Source organism: Oncorhynchus kisutch, linkage group LG6 (assembly GCF_002021735.2).
Source record: "Oncorhynchus kisutch isolate 150728-3 linkage group LG6, Okis_V2, whole genome shotgun sequence".
In the NCBI taxonomy this organism is placed as follows: domain Eukaryota; kingdom Metazoa; phylum Chordata; class Actinopteri; order Salmoniformes; family Salmonidae; genus Oncorhynchus; species Oncorhynchus kisutch.
In genome coordinates, this window is record NC_034179.2 from 82,854,901 (window position 1) to 82,880,258 (window position 25,358).

The window sequence follows — 25,358 nt, forward strand, 5'->3', positions numbered from 1 at the left end:
TCCAACGCGGTTTAACGACGCTGTGCGCTCATTGGAAAGTCATTTGTTTTCATTGGATCTGGCTGTCTGGATTGGATGGCTGGATTACGCCCCCAAACTGACAAGGTGGAGTTGGAAGAAATTACATGAGGGAGAAAATGAAACCCACAAATAGGCTACTCGACTTTGCAAATAGGAGCACCACTAAAAGTATAGGCCTATCCATGGAATACAATTCCAGTATCGTTTTTGCAATCTGTCAACAGAGTTAGCGCTGGCATGAATATATGTTTATGACACTTTTTTTTCTCAAAATGTTCAATAGGCCTTAACACTGCAGATTGTTATTAAAATGTTAGTTATTATGCTATAATTTGTAAAATGACTTTGTAACAACAGCTGACTAAAGTTCCACTTAGATATAGGCAGCTGTCTGGGACAAATAACTTTTACTAAAGTATCGGTAGTCTAAAAGATTTGCACTCGCTCATTGTCCTCGGTTGGCAACGGCGGTTCGAGAGCTAAATGTGGAAAAATAGTATGGCTGTGGGTGATGCGTTCGGCAGCGGGGGAGAGATCGAAAATGCGGATGTCTTTGCTAAGAGAAATGGTCGGATCGAGAGAGCTACGCGTTGAGTGGAAGGAGAAAGCAAGTGAGATGGAGGCGGGGGGAAGTTCCCATCTCTGCGGGGACTGGAGCGCCTGTGCCCTGGACCGGCGGCGCAGTGCTGGCTAACATTCAACCCAACCCTTGTTCCACAACGAGCTCGACTCACGCTGAGACAGGTAAGGCTCACAGCCACCTCCGTCAATTCCGACCGCTCAAAAGCTATATAAACAAAATTATTTCCACAAACAATTTTACGCTCAATATGGTTTATTTTCTCCCTTTAGTAATTTTAAAAGAACACCTCCTCTTGAATGCCTTGTGTTAGCAAAACACTGACTGCTGTAGGGTAGACCATTCCGAGGTCGCCATACCCGAATCTCCTCTCCTTTACCACGGGTAAGAAATGCGAACTATAGGGTCTAAATAATATGGTGTAAATTGATAACATTTGCAGTGATTATGGATCACCGTCAATTTGGAATTTAATTCACCAATGTATGTTATTTTCTGCTAAGAATTGACTATTTCCGCGCCGAGACCTCCATGCGGTTGTTGACAGAACCAGCCGCCTCTCTGGTTAGCCATCATGGATCTCAGTTTAATATATCACCGTGTGGGCTCGCCCTCTATCTCGCTTGACAACCATCATTGCCAACCTGCGGAAACCAGTCTTTGGTACTGATATAGTTGCCTATGATCCTGGTGCGGGGCAGGTTAGTTGCACACCCAGGCTTACTTTAAACCCAATTTCTTGCTAAGCATGTAGTGCGCCATATGAGCTTGTCACGGTCGGTATCCTAACTGACTCGCGCTTTGCCTGTAGCATGGCGGCTCTGGGATCAACCTCGCGCCAGTGAACCATTTGCAATCTCGGATGTACAAATATTTCATTATGTGTGGTGTCAATTTGATACAATGTAACCACGGATTGAAACCTTGTGAAAGATGATAGATTGTAGTTAAGTATCCTCATTTCAATTCTGAAGATTAGCGAAGATTGTTACCATTTATTTCCCTTTTTCTTCATTCGTGTGCCTCAGTCTTCATGACCCATCCTCGCCACACGGCTACAAAACCTGGTTTACCCCGTGTTCAACAACAGCTGAAAGAAAATTCAGGGTGGATATAACCGTTTCACGGTGAGTTTGTTAATTTAAAACGTTGTTTTTCAAGAAACACAACAGTGAATTTGTCTGTCTGAGATGAAGGATTTTCTAAACATGATTCTCTTTCATGGAGACGAGGTCAATGTTCGGGTCGCAGTCGTTTGGAACTGGATTTTTTCCTATGGGGTTATGCAAAACTAGTAACGTTAGGCCGATACGTAATATTTGGGACGACCAATTACAAATACATTTATCTAGTTAACGTTACCTGCAATATTGATGTAAATGTATATACAAAATAAAAACGTAAATCATTATCCATTGTGAATCCCCTGAAGTTAGCCAAGCTTTAGCTAGCTAGCATAAAAGTTGACTGGTCTGGTGGTTTTCATATTTTAAATTTACAGTAGCTAACTACTACACATTTTTAAACCTTAAAATGTATAGATTATTGTCATTTGATTATTTTCACAAGTGGCCGTGTTGGCTAACATATTGCTGTAAATTAATGTAAATCTAATGGTTGCTAACATAATATAGCTAGCGAGCTAGCTAACCATTGCATTGAACCAGCGTAGTGCGGTTGCAGCTAGCAAGCGCGGTCGTTGGCTCGGTTGGAGTTTGTGGACCCCCCAAACCATCTTCACATACCAGGATATTACTTTTAAGTTTCCCATAAACTGCACTGATTAATTGGGACACTAGCTAACTATGTCCAACCATTATTTTAAGCGCATCATTAGACCAGCAAAAATTGTATCCCCCCCCTTAAATGCACTGGCAGTCCAACACAGGCTCGTGCGTACTATATCACCAAGAACGGGTAAACAACAGGCGGGGTGCTGACTGCAGAGTCGACATCACATATCCGAAATCGGTTACGCCTCGCGCAAGAATGTCCTGCTTTTTCGAATCTTTTTCGGTTTGATTATGGTTGCTCGCTTCGATACTAAAACGATTAAAGCATAGAAACGGGTCTCTGAGGACTATGCCCAACAATTTAATTTATTATAAAGCGTAATATGTATCCCTCTTTGGCCCCTCACAAGAGTCGGCCGATAGAGATTTAAGGCGGAGGCAGGTTTAATTTCCAGCTCAATGTTGGTAGTGTGGCTTTGTCGAGTGGTTCATTTGGTAGTAATGTTCCCTGGCCACCATTCCCCTTCGTTGGAGACCGAAAGCAGATCTCCCGTCCATAGTCAGCTGGTTGCCTACAGCTGCCTCTAAACGTTCGCTTCCTCCTTCTGTGGAACCTCCCCACCACCACTCAGGGAAAATCCTCCATTACCGACCGACAGAAGACATGGTCGACAGAAAGCAAAATAAGTTGCTACTTTAATGTAGAATAAGCTAGCCTATTTTCCAAATCGACATAAAGAACATTACCAGTCGTAGCCTTCTGCGGAGTTATTTGAGATGTGAAACCGTCACAAGCTATAGTCTGTCTCACCGTGTAGCGTAAACGTTTAGGGGCGGTGTAATAAACATTAATAACCATCATGTCGAGGTCGATTTTAATTTCTAGGATTTTAAGAGGCTGGAATTTCTTACCTAATAGCTTGTTTGGAATGATTAAAAGCAGTCGAATAATCTCTGTCCAATAAATCTTGTTTTCAGTTTCACATTTTACACACTTATTTTAATATGCAAGTCGATATACTAGTAGAATGATATACATTTTTAACCTCTAACCTATGCCATTTCAAATGTGTTTAATCTCCAAGCATTATTTTTCCCCACATATTTCCTAATATCACAAGGCATAGCATTGGCCAAAGTAGTTTTCTGTTACTTTCTCACATTTGCATGCATTAGGTGTATGCATAGGTAACTTGGCTATTATGTATACTGTGTAGATACTTTTTTTTGCTGGCACAGTAGTGAGAGTAACTTGTATATTATTCACAGCCATTAAAAGAAAGGGATAGTGTTTTATTGCGCTCTGTTTTGTTTATGTGCAGGTTAAAGAAAGTACAGATGAATGGAGAAATGGACACGTCCACTAAAGACCAAGGTGAGATCATAGTCAATCAACGTGAGATCATAGTAGTCAATCAAGGTGAGATATAGTCACAACATGGAGCTTCTTCCTTCCATCCCCTTCAGATTATTGTGCAAAATGGAGATATTCATGATTTTTTTCACTTCAGCCAGGATAATGGTTGCAGGACAGGCAAGCTGATGTGTGTGTCCTTGTGTGGCTATAGTGTGGACACAGGACGACCTTCTGAATCTGCTAGAGGCCATGAAAGTCAATCTTCCCCAGAAGGACCTGGCCAAGTACAAGACGTCGGAGTCCCATCTGGACTGGGAGAAGGTGGCCTTCAACTCATTCACAGGAGAGATGTGCAAACAGAAGTGGAACGAGGTCTCCAAAGTGGTACGCCATGTCTCTTTCATGTTATACTGTGGACTGGGGTATTTATATTTGAGAATAAAAGTGGATTTCCAACTCTTGTCAGTTCAATATATACATACTGCATCTTGCCTCTGCAATGTGTTTTATGTTGTTTTTCTGTGTCTTTGGTTCAGATCCGTAAATTTCGCACATTAACAGAGCTGATTTTCGATGCCCAAGACTTCATCAAGAACCCGTATAAGGGCAAGAAGCTGAAGGTGAACTGCATATCCTCTTTTTATGATAGACACTATCAGTTAATACTTTCACAGGTGACACATTATTTTCTTAGCAAATTCAGTCATTTGATGACTGATTTGACTGTCTTTTTGTGTGTAATTTTACTCACATTTGGTATTGTTCTTTCGAATGTTCTTTTGTTTTATTTTTCACTGAATAGAAGCATCCAGATTTCCCTAAGAAGCCCCTGACGCCATATTTCCGCTTCTTCATTGAGAAGAGGGCCAAGTATGCCAAGCTGCACCCTGAGATGAGCAACCTAGACCTCACCAAGATCCTCTCCATGAAGTACAGAGGGCTGCCTGAAAAAAAGAAGGTCAGAAGCAGGGAGAGATGCAATTAAAGGGAGGGATATAGTGACATTGGGGATGGGGTGGTAAATATGTTCTCCCTGGTAGATACAATTTATTTGAACTGAGTAATTTGCTGACGTTGCTCATGGTCGACTGACTTGTTTTTTTGACAACAGAAAAAATATCTAGAAGACTTCCAGAAAGACAAAGAAACGTTTGGGCACAGCATGTCAAAGTTCAGGTAACGTTCAAATTTAGGTTATCTGCAACTGGAGTAAATCTATATTTGAAGGGGGGGATTTCTCCATTGTGTTGAATGTGTTTTAAATTGCTTGATGCTTGTATTTTTATTGAACCTTTATTTAACTAGGCAAGTCAGTCAAGAACAAATTCTTATTTACAACGACGGCCTACCAAAAGGCAAAAGCCTCCTGCTGGGATTAAAAATAAACTATAAATATAGGACAAAACACACATTACGAAAAGAGACGAAACAACACGACATAAAGAGGGACCTAAGACCACAACATAGCAAGGCAGAAACACATGACAACACAGCATGTTAGCGACACAACATAATAACAACACGGTACAAACATTATTGGGCACAGACAACAGCACGAAGGTAGAGGTAGAGACAATAATACATCACACAAAGCAGCCACAACTGTCAGTAAGAGTGTCCGTGATTGAGTCTTTGAATGAAGAGATTGAGAATAAACTGTCCAGTTCAAGTGTTTGTTGCAGCTTGTTCCAGTCGCTAGTTGCAGCGAACTGAGAAGAGAAGCAACCCAAGGATGTGTGTGCTTTGGGGACCTTTAACAGAATGTGACTGGCAGAATGGGTGTTGTATGTGGAGGATGAGGGCTGCAGTAGGTATCTCATATAGGGGGGAGTGAGGCTTAAGAGGGTTTAATAAATAAGCATCATGGGTATACAGAGATGGGTATACAGAGATGACCAGTTTACAGAGGAGTATAGAGTGCAGTGATGTGTTCTACTGATCACTCCAATCCACAAAAGTAGAGACAAATTTCACCCCAATTACTGCTGTGGGATATGCGTCAACAGAAACCTTGGGAACATCCTCTGCGTTATCATTAACAGCAGACTCCTACATTTCCTCAGTGAAAACGATGTACTGAGCAAATGTCCAATTTATTGTACGACAGACCACGTATTCACCCTGCACACCCTAATTGACAAACAAAACAAAGGCAAAGTCTTCTCATGCTTTGTTGATTTAAAAAAAGCCTTTGACTCAATTTGGCATGAGGGTCTGCTATACAATGATGGACAGTGGTGTTGTGGGAAGATAGCCTAGTGGTTAGAGCGTCGGGTCTGTAACCGAAAGGTTGCTAGATCGAATCCCTGAGTTGACAAGGTAAAAATCTGTTGTTCTGCCCCTGAACAAGGCAGTTAACCCACTGTTCCTAGGCCGTCATTGTAAATAAGAATTTGTTCACAACTTACTTGCCTAGTAAGTAGCATTGGTGGCAAATCTGATGGCCCGAATGATAAAATACTCAAGAGCACCCTTACCTGCTGATCTATAAATTATGTCTCTGTAATCTAGATGGTCATCTGAATCACAGCCTACTTTGCCAAACGGGTTATTTAACCGGTCTGGGAACGGGGTTCCGCTAGTTCTGAAATCTCATAAATCAAAATGTTCAAACATACAAATATTAGGCACCATTTTAAAGATAAAATTCTCGTTAATCCAGCCACAGTGTCTGATTTCAAAAAGGCTTTACAGCGAAAGCTCCACAAACGATTGTTAGGTCACCACCAAGTCACAGAAAAACACAGCCATTTTTCCAGCCAAAGAGAGGAGTCACAAAAAGCAGAAATACAGATAACATTAATCACTAACCTTTGATGATCTTCATCAGATGACATTCATAGGACTTCATGTTACACAATACATGTATGTTTTGTTTGATAAAGTGCATATTTATATCTCATTTTACATTGGCGTGTTATGTTCAGTAGCTCCAAAACATGCAGTGATTTTGCAGAGAGCCACATCAATTCACAGAAATACTCATCATAAACATTGATAATAGATACAACTATTATACATGGAACTTTAGATAAACTTCTCCTTAATGTAACCACTGTGTCAGATTTCAAAAAAACGTAACAGAAAAAGCATACCATGCAATAATCTGAGTACGGCGCTCAGAGCCCAAACCAGCCAAAGAAATATCCGCCATGTTGCGTAGTCAACATTAGTCAGAAATAGCATTATAAATATTCACTTACCTTTGATGATCTTCATCAGAATGCACTCCCAGGAATACCAGTTACACAATAAATGTTTGATTTGTTCAATAAAGTTCATCATTTATGTCCATATACCTCCTTTTGTTAGGGCGTTTGGTAAACAAATCCAAACACGCGTGCAAGTCCAGCAGAAAGGTCGGACGAAAAGTCCAAAACTGTTATGTTACTGGTCGTAGAAACATATCAAACGAAGTATATAATCAATCTTTAGGATGTTTTTAACATAAATCTTCAATAAAGTCCCAACCGGAGAATTCCTTTGTCTGTAGAAAAGCAATGGAACGCGAGGTAACTTTCACATGACCGTGCGTCACAAGCTCGTGGCTGCTGGCAGACTCTTGACTCATTCCCCTCTCATTCAGCCCCCCTTCACAGTAGAAGCCTGAAACAATGTTCTGAAGACTGTTGACATCTAGTGGAAGCCTTAGGAAGTGCAAGATGACCAACATCCCACTATCTTCAATAGGGGCTGAGTTGAAAAACTACAAACCTCAGATTTCCCAGATTTTTTTTCTCAGGTTTTCGCCTGCCATACGAGTTCTGTTATACTCACAGACATCATTCAAACAGTTTTAGAAACTTCAGAGTGTTTTCTATCCAATACTACTAATAATATGCATATATTAATCAAATCAAATCAAATGTATTTATATAGCCCTTCATACATCAGCTGATATCTCAAAGTGCTGTACAGAAACCCAGCCTAAAACCCCAAACAGCAAGCAATGCAGGTGTAGAAGCACGGTGGCTAGGAAAAACTCCCTAGAAAGGCCAAAACCTAGGAAGAAACCTAGAGAGGAACCAGGCTATGTGGGGTGGCCAGTCCTCTTCTGGCTGTGCCGGGTGGAGAGGATAACAGAATATGGCCAAGATGTTCAAATGTTCATAAATGACGCGCCAACCCAGACAGGATGACCACAACAGTGAATCAACCCACTCAGGTGACGCACCCCTTCCAGGGACGGCATGAGAGAGCCCCAGTAAGCCAGTGACTCAGCCCCTGTAATAGGGTTAGAGGCAGAGAATCCCAGTGGAAAGAGGGGAACCGGCCAGGCAGAGACAGCAAGGGCGGTTCGTTGCTCCAGAGCCTTTCCGTTCACCTTCCCACTCCTGGGCCAGACTACACTCAATCATATGACCCACTGAAGAGATGAGTCTTCAGTAAAGAGTTAAAGGTTGAGACCAAGTTTGCGTCTCTGACATGGGTAGGCAGACCGTTCCATAAAAATGGAGCTCTATAGGAGAAAGCCCTGCCTCCAGCTGTTTGCTTAGAAATTCTAGGGACAATTAGGAGGCCTGCGTCTTGTGACCGTAGCGTACGTGTAGGTATGTACGGCAGGACCAAATCAGAGAGATAGGTAGGAGCAAGCCCATGTAATGCTTTGTAGTTTAGCAGTAAAACCTTGAAATCAGCCCTTGCTTTGACAGGAAGCCAGTGTAGACAGGCTAGCACTGGAGTAATATGATCAAATATTTTGGTTCTAGTCAGGATTCTAGCAGCCGTATTTAGCACTAACTGAAGTTTATTTAGTGCTTTATCCGGGTGCCGGAAAGTAGAGCATTGCAGTAGTCTAACCTAGAAGTGACAAAAGCATGGATTAATTTTTCTGCATCATTTTTGGACAGAAAGTTTCTGATTTTTGCAATGTTACGTAGATGGAAAAAAGCTGTCCTTGAAATGGTCTTGATATGTTCTTCAAAAGAGAGATCAGGGTCCAGAGTAACGCCGAGGTCCTTCACAGTTTTATTTGAGACGACTGTACAACCATTAAGATTAATTGTCAGATTCAACAGAAGATCTCTTTGTTTCTTGGGACCTAGAACAAGCATCTCTGTTTTGTCCGAGTTTAATAGTAGAAAGTTTGCAGCCATCCACTTCCTTATGTCTGAAACACATGCTTCTAGCGAGGGCAATTTTGGGGCTTCACCATGTTTCATTGAAATGTACAGCTGTGTGTCATAGCAGTGAAAGTTAACATTATGTTTTCGAATAACATCCCCAAGAGGTAAAATATATAGTGAAAACAATAGTGGTCCTAAAACGGAACCTTGAGGAACACCGAAATGTACAGTTGATTTGTCAGAGGACAAACCATTCACAGAGACAAACTGATATCTTTCCGACAGATAAGATCTAAACCAGGTCAGAACTTGTCCGTGTAGACCAATTTGGGTTTCCAATCTCTCCAAAATAATGTGGTGATCGATGGTATCAAAAGCAGCACTAAGGTCTAGGAGCACGAGGACAGATGCAGAGCCTCTGTCCGATGCCATTAAAATGTAATTTACCACCTTTACAAGTGCCGTCTCAGTGCTATGATGGGGTCGAAAACCAGACTGAAGCATTTCGTATACATTGTTTGTCTTCAGGAAGGCAGTGAGTTGCTGCGCAACAGCCTTCTCTAAAATTTTTGAGAGGAATGGAAGATTCGATATAGGCCGATAGTTTTTTATATTTTCTGGGTCAAGGTTTGGCTTTTTCAAGAGAGGCTTTATTACTGCCACTTTTAGTGAGTTTGGTACACATCCGGTGGATAGAGAGCCGTTTATTATGTTCAACATAGCAGGGCCAAGCACAGGAAGCAGCTCTTTCAGTAGTTTAGTTGGAATAGGGTCCAGTATGCAGCTTGAAGGTTTAGAGGCCATTATTATTTTTATCATTGTGACAAGAGATATAGTACTAAAACACTTGAGCGTCTCTCTTGATCCTAGGTCCTGGCAGAGTTGTGCAGACTCAGGACAACTGAGGTTTGGAGGAATACGCAGATTTAAAGAGGAGTCCTTAATTTGCTTTCTAATAATCATAATCTTTTCCTCAAAGAAGTTCATGAATTTATCACTGCTAAAGTGAAAGTCATTCTCTCTTGGGGAATGCTGCTTTTTAGTTAGCTTTGCGACAGTATCAAAAAGGAATTTCGGATTGTTCTTATTTTCCTCAATTAAGTTAGAAAAATAGGATGATCGAGCAGCAGTAAGTGCTCTTCGGTACTGTCTTTCCAAGCTAGTCGGAAGACTTCCAGTTTGGTGTGGCGCCATTTCCGTTCCAATTTTCTGGAAGCTTGCTTCAGAGCTCGGGTATTTTCTGTGTACCAGGGAGCTAGTTTCTTATGAGAAATGTTTTTAGTTTTTAGGGGTGCAACTGCATCTAGGGTATTGCGCAAGGTTAATTTGAGTTCTTCAGTTAGGTGGTTAACTGATTTTTGTCCTCTGGCATCCTTGGGTAGACAGAGGGAATCTGGAAGGACATCAAGGAATCTTTGTGTTGTCTGTGATTTAAAGCACGACTTTTGATGTTCCTTGGTTGGGGTCTGAGCAGATTATTTGTTGCAATTGCAAACGTAATAAAATGGTGGTCCGATAGTCCAGGATTATGAGGAAAAACATTAAGATCCACAACATTTATTCCATGGGACAAAACTAGGTCCAGCGTATGTATGACTGTGACAGTGAGTGGGTCCAGAGACATGTTGGACAAAACCCACTGAGTCGATGATGGCTCCGAAAGCCTTTTGGAGTGGGTCTGTGGACTTTTCCATGTGAATATTAAAGTCACCAAAGATTAGAATATTATCTGCTATGACTACAAGGTCCGATAGGAATTCAGGGAACTCAGTGAGAAATGCTGTATATGGCCCAGGAGGCCTGTAAACAGTTGCTATAAAAAGTGATTGAGTAGGCTGCATAGATTTCATGACTAGAAGCTCAAAATATTTTATTTTTGTAAATTGAAATTTGCTATTGTAAATGTTAGCAACACCTCTGCATTTGTGGGATGCACGGGGGATATGGTCACTAGTGTAGCCGGGAGGTGAGGCCTCATTTAAAACAGTAAATTCATCAGGCTTAAGCCATGTTTCAGTCAGGCCAATCACATCAAGATTATGATCAGTGATTAGTTCATTGACTATAATTGCCTTTGAAGTAAGGGATCTAACATTAAGTAGCCCTATTTTGAGATGTGAGGTATCATGATCTCTTTCAGTAATGACAGGAATGGAGGTGGTCTTTATCCTAGTGAAATTGCTAAGGTGAACACCGCCATGTTTAGTTTTGCCCAACCCATGTCGAGGCACAGACACGGTCTCAATGGTGATAGCTGAGCTGACTACACTGACTGTGCTAGTGGCAGACTCAACTATGCTGGCAGGCTGGCTAACAGCCTGCTGCCTGGCCTGCACCCTATTTCATTGTGGAGCTAGAGGAGTTAGAGCCCTGTCTATGTTGGTAGATAAGATGAGAGCACCCCTCCAGATAGGATGGTGTCCGTCACTCCTCAGCAGGTCAGGCTTGGTCCTGTTTGTGGGTGAGTCCCAGAAAGAGAGCCAATTATCTACAAATTCTATCTTTTGGGAGGGGCAGAAAACAGTTTTCAACCAGCGATTGAGTTGTGAGACTCTGCTGTAGAGCTCATCACTCCCCCTAACTGGGAGAGGGCCAGAGACGATTACTCGATGCCGACACATCTTTCTAGCTGATTTACACGCAGAAGCTATGTTGTGCTTGGTGATCTCTGACTGTTTCATCCTAACATCGTTGGTAACAATATCTCTATACTCTCTACACTCGCCAGTTTTAGCTTTAGCCAGCACCATCTTCAGATTAGCCTTAACGTCGGTAGCCCTGCCCCCCGGTAAACAGTGTATGATCACTGGATGATTCGTTTTAAGTCTAATACTGCGGGTAATGGAGTCGCCAATGACTAGAGTTTTCAATTTGTCAGAGCTAATTGTGGGAAGCTTCGGCGTCTCAGACCCCGTAACGGGAGGAGTAGAGACCAGAGAAGACTCGGCCTCTGACTCCGACCCGCTGCTTAATGGGGAAAACCGGTTGAAAGTTTCTGTCGGCTGAATGAGCGACACCGGTTGAGCGTTCCTACAGCATTTCCTTCCAGAAACCGTGAGAAAGTTGTCCGGCTGCGGGGACTGTGCCAGGGGATTTATACTACTATCTGTACTTACTGGTGGCACAGACGCTGTTTCATCCTTTCCTACACTGAAATTACCCTTGCCTAACGATTGCGTCTGAAGCTGGGCTTGTAGCACAGCTATCCTCGCCGTAAGGCGAGTACAGCGACTGCAATTAGAAGGCATCATGTTAATGTTACTACTTAGCTTCGGCTGTTGGAGGTCCTGATGAATCGTGTCCAGATAAAGCGTCCGGAGTGAAAAAGTTGAGGAAAAAATAAATAAATATATGAACGGTAATTAAAAAGTGAAAACCGTAAAGTTGTCAGGTAGCAAAATAGGTTGGCAACAAAACGCACAGCAACTCGAAAACAAATCCGTTGTGTTGTAACAAGGCAGGGTTGTGAGCAAATATATTAGCATCTGGGAGTGAGTAGCAGGCAGTTTACTCTGGGCATGCTTTTCATCCAAAAGTTAAAATGTTGCCCCCCATCCCAATTAAGTTAACAAGCTCATTCGTGAAAGAAGCACTGTCGTTGCACCAATGTGTACCTAACCATAAACATCTATGCCTTTCTTAAAATCAATACACAAGTATATATTTTAAAAACTTGTCTGCTAACATGAATTTCTTTTAACTAGGGAGATTGTGTCACTTCTCTTGCGTTCTGTGCAAGCAGAGTCAGGGTATATGCAACAGTTTGGCCCACCTGGCTCGTTGCGAACTGTGTGAAGACCATTTCTTCCTAACAAAGACCATAATTAATTTTCCAGAATTGTACATAATTATGACATAACATTGAAGGTTGTGCAATGTAACAGCAATATTTAGACTTAGGGATGCCACCCGGTAGATAAAATACGGAATAGTTCTGTATTTCACTTTAAAAAATTAACATTTTGTTTTCGAAATGATTTCCGGATTTGACCATATTGATGTCCTACGGCATGTATTTCTGTGTGTTATTAGAATTAGGTTTATGATTTGATAGAGCAGTCTGACTGAGTGATGGTAGGAAGCAGCAGGCTTGTGAGCATTCATTCAAACTGCACTTTCCTGCATTTGCCAGCAGCTCTTCACTGTGCTTCAAGCATTGCGCTGTTTATGACTTCAAGCCTATCAACTCCCGAGATTAGGCTGGCAATACTAAAGTGCCTATAAGAACATCCAATAGTCAAATGTATATGAAATACAAATGGTATAGAGGGATATAGTCCTATAATTCCTATAATAACTACAACCTAAAACTTCTTACCTGGGAATATTGAAGACATGTTAAAAGGAACCACCAGCTTTCATATGTTCTGAGCAAGGAACTTAAACGTTAGCTTTTTTACATGGCCACATATTGCACTTTACTTTCTTCTCCAACACTTTGTTTTTGCATTATTTAAACCAAATTGAACATTTTTCATTATTTATTTGAGACTAAATAGATTTTATTGATGTATTATATTAAGTTAAAATAAGTGTTCATTCAGTATTGTTGTAATTGTCATTATTACAAAAAATCTAAATCTATGAATAGGCCGATTTTAAATCGGTATCAGCTTTTTTGGGTCCTCCAATAATTGGTATTGGCGTTGAAAAATCATAATCGGTCGACCTCCTAGTAGAGAGCTTGTTGGACACTAAAAGCTTTGTTGTAGAGCATTTAACATCTGGGGAGGGGCCAGCTGAGTATAAGACTATCATCTGCATATAAATGGATGAGAGAGCTTCCTACTGCCTGAGCTATGTTGTTGATGTAAGTTGAGAAGAGCGTGGGGCCTAGGATCGAGCCTTGGGGTACTCCCTTGTTGACAGGCAGTAGCTGAGATAGCAGATGTTGTGACTTTAAACACTGCACTCTTTGAGAGAGGAAGTTAGCAAACCAGGCCAAAGACCTCTGAGACACCAATACTCCTTAGCCAGCCCACAAGAATGGAATGGTCTACCGTATCAAAGCTTTGGCCAAGTCAATAAAAATAGCAGCACAACATTGCTTAGAATCAAGGGCAATGGTGACATTGAGGACCTTTTTTAAGGTTGCAGTGACACATCCATAACCTGAGCTGAAACCAGATTGCATACCCGAGAGAATACGAAAGACATCAAGAAAGCCAGTCAGTTGATTATTATAGTTTTTCCAACACTTTTGATAAACAGGGCAAAATAGAAATAGGCCTATAACAGTTTGGATCAGATTGATCTGCCCCTCAAAATAAAGGATGAACTGTGGCTGCCTTCCAAGCAATGGGTACCTCCCCAGAAAGGAGAGACTGGCTTGGCGATGATAGGGGCAGCAGCCTTAAAGAAGAAAGGGTCGAAACCATCTGACCCAGATGTTTTTTGGGGGTCAAGTTTAAGGAGCTCCTTTAGCACCTCGGACTCCGTGACTGCTTACATGGAGAAACTTTGTAGTGGGGCAGAGGAAAAAGAGGGAGAAGCATCAGAGATTGTCACATTAGAAGGGGTGGGAGATGATGAAATTTTGGATGGGCAGTGAGGCATGGCTGAGTCATAGGAATCCTGACTTAATGAAGTGGTGATTAGAGCTCATTCATGTGCTTCTTGTCAGTAACAACCACATCATCAACATTAAGGGACATGGGCAGCTGTGAGGAGGAGGGTTTATTCTCCATGTCCAGTGCTTCTTGGGGTTAGACCCATAGAGAGAACTGCTCCTTAAAGTAACTAACTTTGGCCTTCCAGATAGCCTGAGTGCACTTATTTCTCATTTGTCTGAACGAGAGCCTGTCGGCCTGAGTATGCGTGTGCCGAGCCTTTCGCCTTATGCAATTCTTGAGGTGGATTAACTGCAAGATCACGGTTGGACCAGGGGCTGAACCTGTTTTTAATTCTCATTTTCTTTGTGTGCATGTTTGTTAACAATACCACTGAAAATATCAAAAAAAGAAGGTCCAAGCATCTTCGACAGGGGATCAAGCTGATTATATACCATTTTAGAGGCCAGTTCATGAAGGAAGACTTGCTCATTTAAAGTTTTTTAGCAAGCGTCTATGACACATCAGGACAGGTCGTTTCACTGACCAGCCATTACGAACACAGGCTGTAAAACATTGTTCATTAAGGTCATTACAGAAAACACCAGCCTTATACCTATCAGGATTATTTGTGAGGATAACATTGAGGAGAGTAGCCTTTTCTGGGTGTTTGGAGTCATACCTTGTGGGATTGGTAATAATCTGAGAAAGATATAGGGAGTCCCATTGCTTTAGGACATGGTCAGGTGGTTTAAGCATGTCTTAGGGCAGTTAGGGTACAGGCCGGTGCTGATGGGAGGACGATAGCACCCAGCAACAGTCAACAAAAAGCCATTTGAAAGTTGTAATGCTTAAAACCAGCAAATCAAATTGTTCGGAGACAGACTTGGTGGAGACAACCAAGCACTGAAGGTGATCCTTGGTAAAGATTGCCACTCCCCCACCTTTGGAAGATCTGTATTGCCAAAAAAGGTTATAAGCAGAAAGGTTAACACCAGTATTCAAAACGCTCTTCCTTAACCACGTCTCAGTAATGACCAACACATCTGGAGCTGTGAACCCACACTTTCAATTGATACATTTTAGGTAATAAGCTTCTAGTGTTAATGTGCTGAAAACCCAGGCTTTTACGAGAGCAGAATCAGTGAAGCAGGGCACAAGTCAGAATTGGGGCTAGCAACAGTAGATGGGCCAGTGTGTACATGCACATTTCCAGATGTCATCAACAGTAATACAATCAAGGCACGGCACAGGGCAGGGAGATCTCTGCAGTGCTGATTTATGACATCTGAATGTGCATCAGATGGCAACAAGATCCTATTGTACAGCAATTTCATCAGGTAACATGAATGCAAAGCCGGCGAGAGGTGGTTAGAATAGGATGGAAGGTCAAAAGTCAGTGTAACCAATAGTCAGAGTCCCGAGAACAAACAGTCTGTCCCACGGTTTGGTAAAGAAAGTTTGTAGTCAACAAAGCATGCAGGAGTCATGAGGCGAATAGAAAAATGCACAAGAAAAAAAAAAAGCAATTTTAAGTTCAGAGTCACTCGCCCCAACAGTGCGTGTGTGCTGGAGGCGAGCGAAATCTCAGGAGAGAGGGGAGTGTGGTGGGGATACCTGTACCAGACAGGGGGAGACAGGCCAGGGCAGACGGTGAACAGATCGCCAGGTGGAATTTAACCCGCATTGCAGCAGGCAACGGGGGTAGGTGTCACACTCATTTGGGAGAAGCTTCTATTTCTGGAGGCAGATTTCTTGTAGAAAATGCCAGTGAATGGTCTTTGAACAGCAGGAGGGGGCTTCAAAGTGCGCTTCAAAGATTCCTGCCACTTGTTGGGCCCAAAGGCCTCGACACCCTTTACTTTACACCTCAGTGCTAATTAAAGTTGTATTTGGTCTGTCCTTGCAAGCCTGGCAGCCTTAACTCAGCATTCAGTCCCCATAAAGTAAAATATCATTGTTTTCTTTTTTTTCCTTCTTGGCTTTCATAATAGCATCAGACCAAACAATACTCAGTTCCAGGTTGGACAGTATCCTCAGGTCTCTACTGTTAGTTTGCTAGAGCACCCTCCGTATAGCTTGGAAAAAGGAAACCTTGGTAGCATTCATCTCTCCGGTTAATTTTGGTCAAAATTAGGGTTTAGGTTCGAAGACCATGCTGTGGAGGGTAGCATCCTGAATATGTCCCTGCCGAAAAATCTAAGTTTATCTAACTCCAAGTCTATTCTTTTGTAAAAAACATGTTGGAACATGTGAGAGCTCACATGCAGCTGTCTCTCTCTCACAGTAGTCATTGGGTTTCTGTGTGACTATAGGGAGGACCATCCCGACCTGGTGGAGAGCATGGCAAAGAAAGGTTCTAATGTGCCAGAGAAACCCAGGACGCCTCAGCAGCTATGGTACAGTCACGAGAAGAAGGCCTTCCTCAAAACACACGCAGACGTGAGTTACGCTTTTCAGGACCGTTTGTTAGCACCTACAAAAACGCAATGTTCACACTCAATGCTACCGTGCTAAAGTTGAACTGTCCATCTGAAGCAACCTATATGTTCTAGAATCTATAATATCTGTTACTAGGCGACCACCAAAGACATTAAAGACAGTCTTGGGAAGCAGTGGACACAGCTGTCAGACAAAAAGAGACTCAAGTGGATTGCCAAGTCCCTGGAGATGCACAAAGCATATGAGGTGAGAGCATCGTCAAATATGAGGCACAAGACTCTGAAGATGGCCAAATTACTGCCTGACTTGGCTATTTCCAAGAGGGTTAATTGATTTTTACCCTGTTTGTTTTCCACAGGAGGTGATGAAGGGCTTCATTGAGACTCACCCAGAGCTCAACATGAGCAACGAGGACATCGTCAAGTCCACCCTCACCAAGGCTGAGAGACATCTGAAGGACAAATCTGATGGTAGGCCAGACAAACCACCCCCGTGAGTACTAATCCACACCAGCACACTTTTAATCTTACCACTGGGTGATCACATTGTTAACTGGACATGGTGACGAGGTTTGTGACCGTGTTGTGTATTCTGTGTGTTTTTATAGGAATGGTTACTCCATGTTCTGTGCTGAGTTGATGTCCAGTATGAAGGACGTGCCCAGTACAGAGCGGATGGTCATGTGCAGCCAGCAGTGGAAGCTGCTGAAACAGAACGAGAAGGACGGCTACCAGAAACGCTGCGAGCAGGTCTGTACTTCACTTGCAGGTGGACTGTTCACTCCAATGTTGACTTTTTGGACATACTGTCAAAGTCCTAAGTGCTCAACTTTTCACAATTCTCTTTTTCAGAGAAAGAAAGAATACGAAGTCGAGATGAACCGGTTTCTTTGTGTAAGTTTGTTTTTCTACATGTATATGTGTGTCTGTATACAGTTGAAGTTGGAAGTACACTGACACAGAACCCAAACCGGCTGTGCGTGTGTGCCATCGTGCATACATTTATTTTGTCCTCCCACACCAAACGTGATCACGAAACGCAGGTTAAAATATCAAAACAAACTCTGAACCAATTACATTAATTTGGGGACAAGTCGAAAAGCATTAAACATGTATGGCAATTTAGCCAGCTTGCACTTGCTATCTAATTTGTCCCATTTAGCTAGCTTGCTGTTGCTAGCTAATTTGTCCTGGGATATAAACATTGAGTTGTTATTTTACCAGAAATGCACAAGGTCCTCTACTCTGACAATTAATCCACACATAAAACGGTCAACTGAATCGTTTCTAGTCATCTCTCCTCCTTCCAGGCTTTTTCATCTTTGAACTTATATGGTGATTGGTATCTAAACTTTCGTAGTATTACCACCACGACCGGCAACACAGTTCGTCTTTCAATCACCCACGTGGGTATAACCAATGAGGGGAAGGCACGTGGGTACCTGCTTCTATAAGCCAGCAGCATACCACCCTGCATCCCACTGTTGGCTTGCTTCTGAAGCTAAGCAGGTTTGTTCCTGGTTGGTCCCTGGATGGGAGACCAGATGCTGCTGGAAGTGGTGTTGGAGGGCCAGTAGGAGGCACTCTTTCCTCTGGTCTAAAAAATATTCCAATGCCCCTGGGCAGTGATTGGGGACACTGCTCTGTGTAGGGTGCCATCTTTTGGATGGGATGTTAAACGGGTGTCCTGACTCTGAGGTCATTAAACATTAACCCTGGTGTCCTGGCTAATTCCCAAGCTCTCCCTCATACCATCATGGTCACCTAATCATCCCCAGCTTACAATTGGCTCATTTATCCCTCTCCTCTCCCTGTAACTATTCCCCAGGTCATTGCTGTAAATGAGAATGTGTTCTCAGTCAACTTACCTGTTCAAATAATAATACAAAATTAAACGAGGAGATGGGAGACCTTGCAGTGCGATCTGCGTCAGAAATAGAAAGGACTTCTATTTTAGCCCTTGGCAACGCAGACGCTCGTGAGCAGTGTGGGTGCAAAAATTGAATAACATAGATTTCTACATTTATTTTGCAACGCTCACGCACACGACGCTTGCGGTGTAGTCAGGGTTTTAGGAGTCATTAAAACTTGTTTTTCAACCACTCCACAAATGTCTTTTTACCAAACTATAGTTTTGGCAAGTCGGTTAGGAGATCTACTTTGTGCATGACACAAGTCATTTTTTCCAACAATTGTTTACAGACAAAGTATTTCACTTATAAATTCACTATCACAATTCCAGTGGTTCAGATATGTTCATATACTAAGTTGACTGTGCCTTTTAAACAGCATGGAAAATTCCAGAAAATGTTGTCATGGCTTTAGAAGCTTCTGATAGGCTTATTGACATAATTTGAGGCAATTGGAGGTGTGGCTGTATGTCAAGGCCTACCTTCAAACTCAGTGCCTCTTTGCTTGACACCATGGGAATATCAAAATAAATCAGCCAAGATCTCAGAAAAAATGTGTAGACCACCACAAGTCTGGTTCATCCTTGGGAGCAATTTCCAAATACCTGAAGGTACCATATTCATCTGTACAAACAATAGTATGCAAGTATAAACACCATGGGACCACGCATCAAACCGCTCAGGAAGGAGATGCATTCTGTCTCCTAGAGATGAATGTACTTTGGTGCGAAAGTGCTAATCAATTCCAGATTCCAATTCTTGTGAAGATGCTGGAGGAAACGGGTACACATGTATCTATATCCACAGTAAAACGAGTCCTATATCGACATAACCTGAAAGGCCGCACAGCAAGGAAGAAGCCACTGCTCCAAGTCTGCCATAACAAAGCCAGACTACGGCTTGCAACTGCACATGGGGACAACGATCGTACTTTTTGGAGAAATGTCCTCTGGTCTGATGAAACAAAAATATAACTGTTTGGCCATAATGACCATCGTTATGTTTGGAAGAAACAGGGGGAGGCTTGCAAGCCAAAGAACACCATCCCAACCGTGAAGCACGGGGGTGGCAGCATGATGTTGTGGGGGTGCTTTGCTGCAGGAGGGACTGGTGCACTTCACAAAATAGATGGAATCATGAGGATGGAAAATTATGTGGATATATTGAAGCAACATCTCGAAGACATCAGTCAGGAAGTAAAAGCTTGGTCGCAAATGGGTCTTCCAAATCAACAACGATACCAAGCATACTTCCAAAGTTGTGGCAAAATGGCTTAAGGACAACAAAGTCAAGGTATTGGAGTGGCCATCATAAAGCCCTGACCTCAATCCTATAGACAGTTTGTGTTTAGAACTGAAATGTCGTGTGCGAGCAAGGAGGCCTACAAACCTGACTCAGTTACACCAGCTCTGTCAGGAGGAATGGGCCAAAATTCGCCCAATTTATTGTGGGAAGCTTATGGAAGACTGCCCAAAACGTTTGACCCAAGTTAAATCATTTAAAGGCAATGCTACCAAATGCTAATTGAGTGTATGTAAACTTCTGACCCACTGGGAATGTGATGAAAGAAATTAAAGCTGAAATAAATCATTCTCTCTACTATTATTCTGACATTTGAAAATAAAGTGTTGATCCTAACTGACCTAAAACAGGGAATTTTTACTGGGATTAAATGTCAGGAATTGTGAAAAACTGAGTTTAAATGTATTTGGCTAAGGTGTATGTAAACATCCAACTTCAACTGTATCTAGTGAATGAGAGCAGAGGCAGGATGTATGTTATTTACTCAGTGTCTGTCTGCAGAGTATATCAGAGGAGGAGCAGCAGCGTGTGCTGGGAGAGCAGAAGATGATTGGCTTTAAGAAGGGCAGCGGGGGCAGCAAAAAGAAGAGCAGAGCAAAGGTAAGTCCCACAATGCGTCAGTATCACTCACCTCATCAGCTCCACATATTTCACAATAACAATCATAAGGAAGTATGAAATGGAGATGACTGTAATTTTATCAATCTCAGACAAAATAGATATTGACTGTAGTATGCATGATTTCACTGGTATTGTCACAGCCCTACTTTCTGCTTACAAGCATGGCAAGGATGAACATTCAATTGGATCAAGGGGTGTGTGCTTCACTTTTCCTGTTGCAATAAAGTTGTATTGAATTGAAAAAAGCTCCCATCGCTTAAATTGCAGCCTGGCCCAGAGAAGCCCAAAAGGCCCATCTCGGCCATGTTCATCTTCTCTGAAGAGAAACGTCCCAAGCTGCAGCAAGAGCGACCAGACCTGTCTGACAGTGAGCTCACCAGGCTGCTGGCACGCATGTGGAACGAGCTCTCAGATAAGAAGAAGGTACACACCCCAGTTTAATACACACTACCATAGTGCAGCTGAGGGAGGGTTCTGAGCAGTAAGATGCAGTATATAAATATCTATGGTATAGAATAAAATGCAGTACGATGCATGACCGCATCAATTATATGGCATTGGCTTGTGTCGATGAAAGGGGATTTCTGGTTTCAGCCTCTACCTGTGATTGTTAACTAAATAACTGACGTTGTCTTCCCCCTGTAGGAGAAGTACAAGCGCCTTGAGACGGTCCTGAAGGCAGAGTCTGTGAAGAAGGGACAAGAGGAGCGCAGCCGGCTGCCAGACACCCCCAAGACTGCACAGGACATCTGGCAGCAGAGCGTCATAGGAGACTACCTGGCCAGGTTCAAGGTGGGTGACACAACTATGGCCTTGGATCAGGACTGCCTTTTAAAGCATGTCAACTGCTTCTCCCCTTGTCCTGACTATCTACCTCATTCCTCCTGTGCTTTACAGAACGACCGGCCAAAAGCCCAGAAAGCCATGGAAGCCACTTGGAACACCATGGAGAAGAAGGAGAAGATCATGTGGATCAAGAAGGCAGCTGAGGACCAGAAACGATACGAGGTAAGTGGAATCCAATGTGTCTGAAAGGCAGAGGCCCCAGACATTTAAGTGTCCATTGAGACTTACTGGCACTCTTTTTGCTGACAGAGGGAGCTGAGTGAGATGCGCTCTCCTGCAACCATCATTGCCTCAGGGAAGAAGATGAAATTTGACGGTGAACCCAAGAAACCCCCTTCGTGAGTGTATTTCTGATGGAGTGCTTCTGTCTGTTTTTGATAACTATATTGATCTAGGATTTGTAAACGTACCTTTCAGGAATGGCTACCAGAAGTTCTCTCAGGAGATGCTGTCCAACGGAGAGCTGAACCACCTCCCTATGAAGGAGCGCATGGGGGAGATCGGGGGCCGCTGGCAGAGGCAGCCCCAGAAGGAGAAGGACCGCTACAAAAAGATCGCTGAGGAGAAACAGAAGCTGTACAAAGTAGAGCTGGAGCGGTGGCTGGCGGTACGCCATCTTTGATTTGTTGCAGACACTAAGTGCATTGAACATCCTAGCAATTGTGTGCCTGTAATGACCTGACGAATTAAAATGTCCCTGCTTTCACAGAGTTTGTCCTCACAAGAAAGAAATGTGTACAAGGAGTACAACTCACAAGTAAGTCATCCGTGCTATTCTATTATGCCTTAGAGTGAGTGTTACCACAAACTCTCCCTGTAGTTGCTGGCAAATTAACATGTAAACAAACTGTGTGTTAATCTTAATCTCCTATTGTCTTCCTCAGAAAAGAAAAACCCCAGTGAAACCAGGAGGCACTGCAGCCAAAGTTAAGGCCAAGGTAATCAAGAAGTCGGTAAGTCCCAGCTCTGTTCAGTTTATCATTACCACTCTACTTTTACTACTCTGCTCTAAGTCAAACATCATTCATCTCTGACAATCAATCTTCCCCCAGGACACAGAGGATGATGATGACGAGGAGGAAGAGAAGGAGGCTGCCTCATCAGATAACGATTCTTCCAGTGCAGAGGACAGTGAGGAGGAAGATGATGATGATGACGATGATGTTAGTTTTCAGACTTGTGTGAAATTCATCATTGCTGTTGGAAATTATAATGGTGCCCTTGACTGACATGACTTGAGGCTAATGTTCTTGTTGTGCGACACCTACTCTTGCAGAATGAGGAAGATGATGACGATGATGATGAGGCGGAGGATAAAGAGAACAAGTCGGAGGGGAGTAGCAGCAGTGACTCGAGCTCAGTGGCGACATCGGACTCTGATTCAGACTGAAACTGGTCCATGGTGACCCAAGAGAGACTGAGCAGCGCTGAGCCAAGAGTTCGGGGAGCGCTGCCACTGTGCCGGCCCTGCTCTCCTCACAACCCACCACCAGAGGGAGCCCCTGCCCCACCATGTCCATTTCTCACTCGCTTTCTCTCTTCTGTGTTTCTTCATTGGTGTTCTGTACAAGGAGGGTGAAGACCCTAACACCACCACATCATGCCCTTCATCTGTTATTCCTCCAACCCTGCCTTGACCTGCTCCCCTGCCCAGCCCACACAATGCTGGGTTCAGGTGGAGACATTTGGCTTCCTTTCTATATTCTGTGGCTAATAGGTTTCTTTCTATTAGCTTTTTGGGGGGTGACTGTTGATTTTGGCCCCATCCTGTTTTGTCAGTGTCTGTCAGATGCTAGAGGCCACGGTTGTGAAGGGGGGAGCGGGGAGTTGTGAACAGGCCTCCGAGAGCCAAAGAACCTATTTGACTGTGGGATTATTTTGGGGTGGGGGGTGCAGGGGACCAAATAATTGCACTCTTGAGAATGTTTCCTTTAGTCTTTTGTTCTTCAGCGCCTCTCAACTTTCGTCCTGCTCTCAATGTGTATGTTTTAATTATTAGGTTCTTAACGAGGTGGTATCTTCAGGAAAAATTAAGCCATTATGAATGTCTCTTGTTGTTGCTGGAAATTTAGAGGAGATGTATTCATCCACAGTTTTAGTTAGATTTGGATGCATTTAGAAAAATGGCTTTTGCCTGTCTTTGACAGGTGTTCAAGTTCAAAGGTGACTGACGGTCTATTTATTTATGCTACATAGAAATGCGTCCAAGCTTTTTTGGGGGACAATTTCAAGGGTCTTTGTGGAGCAAGTCCAAGACAATTCTGTTTGACTCATGTTGGTTGTCATGTTGATTTTTCAGTTTAGATTTGTTCATCCACTGGCCGGTTGAACAGAATAAATAATGAATGTTTCTTAGTGGTATCAAAGGAATATATCGTTTATCGATTAAGAGTTTTTGCTTGCCACTCTTACAGAGTAGTTATTTTTGCCCGGACTGCAGATAACAAACAGACTATGTTGTACAATTTAATATTGGTTTTGATTTCTTCCTTGAACCACTGTTTTACACTTCTATTTGATCTGAAGCTGATTTAATGAATTTGTTTTAAAAATGGCGAGGGCTGTGGTCAGTTCCATTTGAAATCAGGGATAGATTGAAATGGATCCATTTAGTTCTTTTAAATAAAATAAAATTGACCTCAACCCTGATTCTTTTAGTCGAAGTATCCCAAAAAATCTTTGCACTTCATGTAAGCCTGTCCCATACTTCCTGTGGTCAACTTTTCAGCCCCTTCATGTGTTTGTGTGAGAGCGACTGCATTGGTGTGTGCTGTCTGCATCCTGTGTTTGACTGTGGCTTCGATTATCAACTCTTCTCCGTGTGTGTACTTCTCCACTGCCCAAGGATTAAAAAACATTTGCTTGGTGAGAGAATGGGCTAGACTGTGTTCCTAAAGATGTTTCTTACACCAGTCGCATGCTTTTAAATCCTTGAGGGGCAGTGAATGAGTTTGCACTTAGGGGAGAAGGGTACAGAACCCGACTGCAATCTGTGAAGGATGTATGTGCCTGTGGTGTAGGAGGCACTTCTCATCCCATTACAACACAAACACCTTGATGAAGATTTTTGTTAATGCCCTTTTCTCAAAATGATTAAAGCTGAGTTATGTGTGGTCCTGTTGGTTACCAGCACAAGGACAGATGTGTTAGATGACCCACTGGACTGGTTATGTCATAAGTTTAACTTGTTTCCAGGGCAGTACAATGGGTTAACAATGGCCCCAGTTTTAAATGGGACTGAGTTAGTCCATTTCTAAATCTCATAATTGTTGATTAACACCAGCATGGTGGGCTATATATGATTTGGTGAAGGGAATGTGGGAAATGTTATGGAGGGTGGGATACTGGATTCGGGAAATGGATTTGGGGAAAGGTGTTGCCAATGGGGATACAACATACTGTTTGTATGGTATTTGTAAATATTGCTTTTTTTGTATTGTGTGGAATTACTTTGATTTGTAGTTTGATTTATTTGGCCAAGTCTTGTCAGTGGCTCCGTCGGAGGTGTGAGTCCATTGCTTGCAGGGGAAACGTTTTTGATTGTGTTTGTCCGTTTTAGTTATTATCTCTCCCCATGTTGATTTCTTTGTATAAATGACTAAATGAGAACGGCTTTACAGATTTGTACTGCTGATCATTTGACACATTTTTGATGTTTTCTATAGCGGAGGGTGTTATGTCCCTGCTATTTAAGCATTTGGCAAATAAACTTGGTCTTTAATAAAGTATACATATTGCATTCATTATTTTTTACAAATGATTGTAGGTGTTATATGATGGATGTTGAAGACAATTGCCTACTGAAAATGGATAATGGACCAACTCAAATAATATGTTCGAAATGCCGACCAAACAATAGTGTCCTAAATAAATGGATCAATTAGAATTGCCAGATACTTACAACTAGATATATAAATATACCCTAATCTGTG

At 42.6% G+C, this 25,358-nt stretch overlaps 1 protein-coding gene across 10 annotated transcripts; it reads left to right on the top strand.

Moving 5' to 3' along the window:
• Window positions 1-132: 132 nt before the first annotated feature.
• LOC109879586 (nucleolar transcription factor 1) lies at window positions 133-25,156 on the top strand. Of its 10 annotated transcripts, none has more exons than XM_031827974.1 (23): window positions 133-765; window positions 874-985; window positions 1,630-1,728; window positions 3,657-3,754; window positions 3,903-4,075; window positions 4,228-4,311; window positions 4,494-4,649; window positions 4,803-4,867; window positions 16,622-16,748; window positions 16,884-16,994; window positions 17,107-17,240; window positions 17,356-17,497; window positions 17,600-17,641; window positions 20,461-20,559; window positions 20,848-21,003; window positions 21,226-21,372; window positions 21,478-21,588; window positions 21,676-21,764; window positions 21,844-22,033; window positions 22,136-22,183; window positions 22,311-22,379; window positions 22,479-22,589; window positions 22,703-25,156. In XM_031827974.1, exons 4-23 carry the CDS (start codon window positions 3,673-3,675, stop codon window positions 22,814-22,816), a joined length of 2,250 nt encoding a protein of 749 aa, XP_031683834.1. In that variant the 5' UTR covers window positions 133-765; window positions 874-985; window positions 1,630-1,728; window positions 3,657-3,672; the 3' UTR covers window positions 22,817-25,156. The 10 variants fall into 10 exon arrangements, 8 of the variants coding, with proteins under 8 accessions (XP_031683834.1, XP_031683836.1, XP_031683835.1 ...); XM_031827976.1 differs by having other exon boundaries at window positions 135-765; window positions 3,657-3,709; XM_031827975.1 differs by lacking the exon at window positions 874-985 and having other exon boundaries at window positions 201-765.
• Window positions 25,157-25,358: the final 202 nt, after the last annotated feature.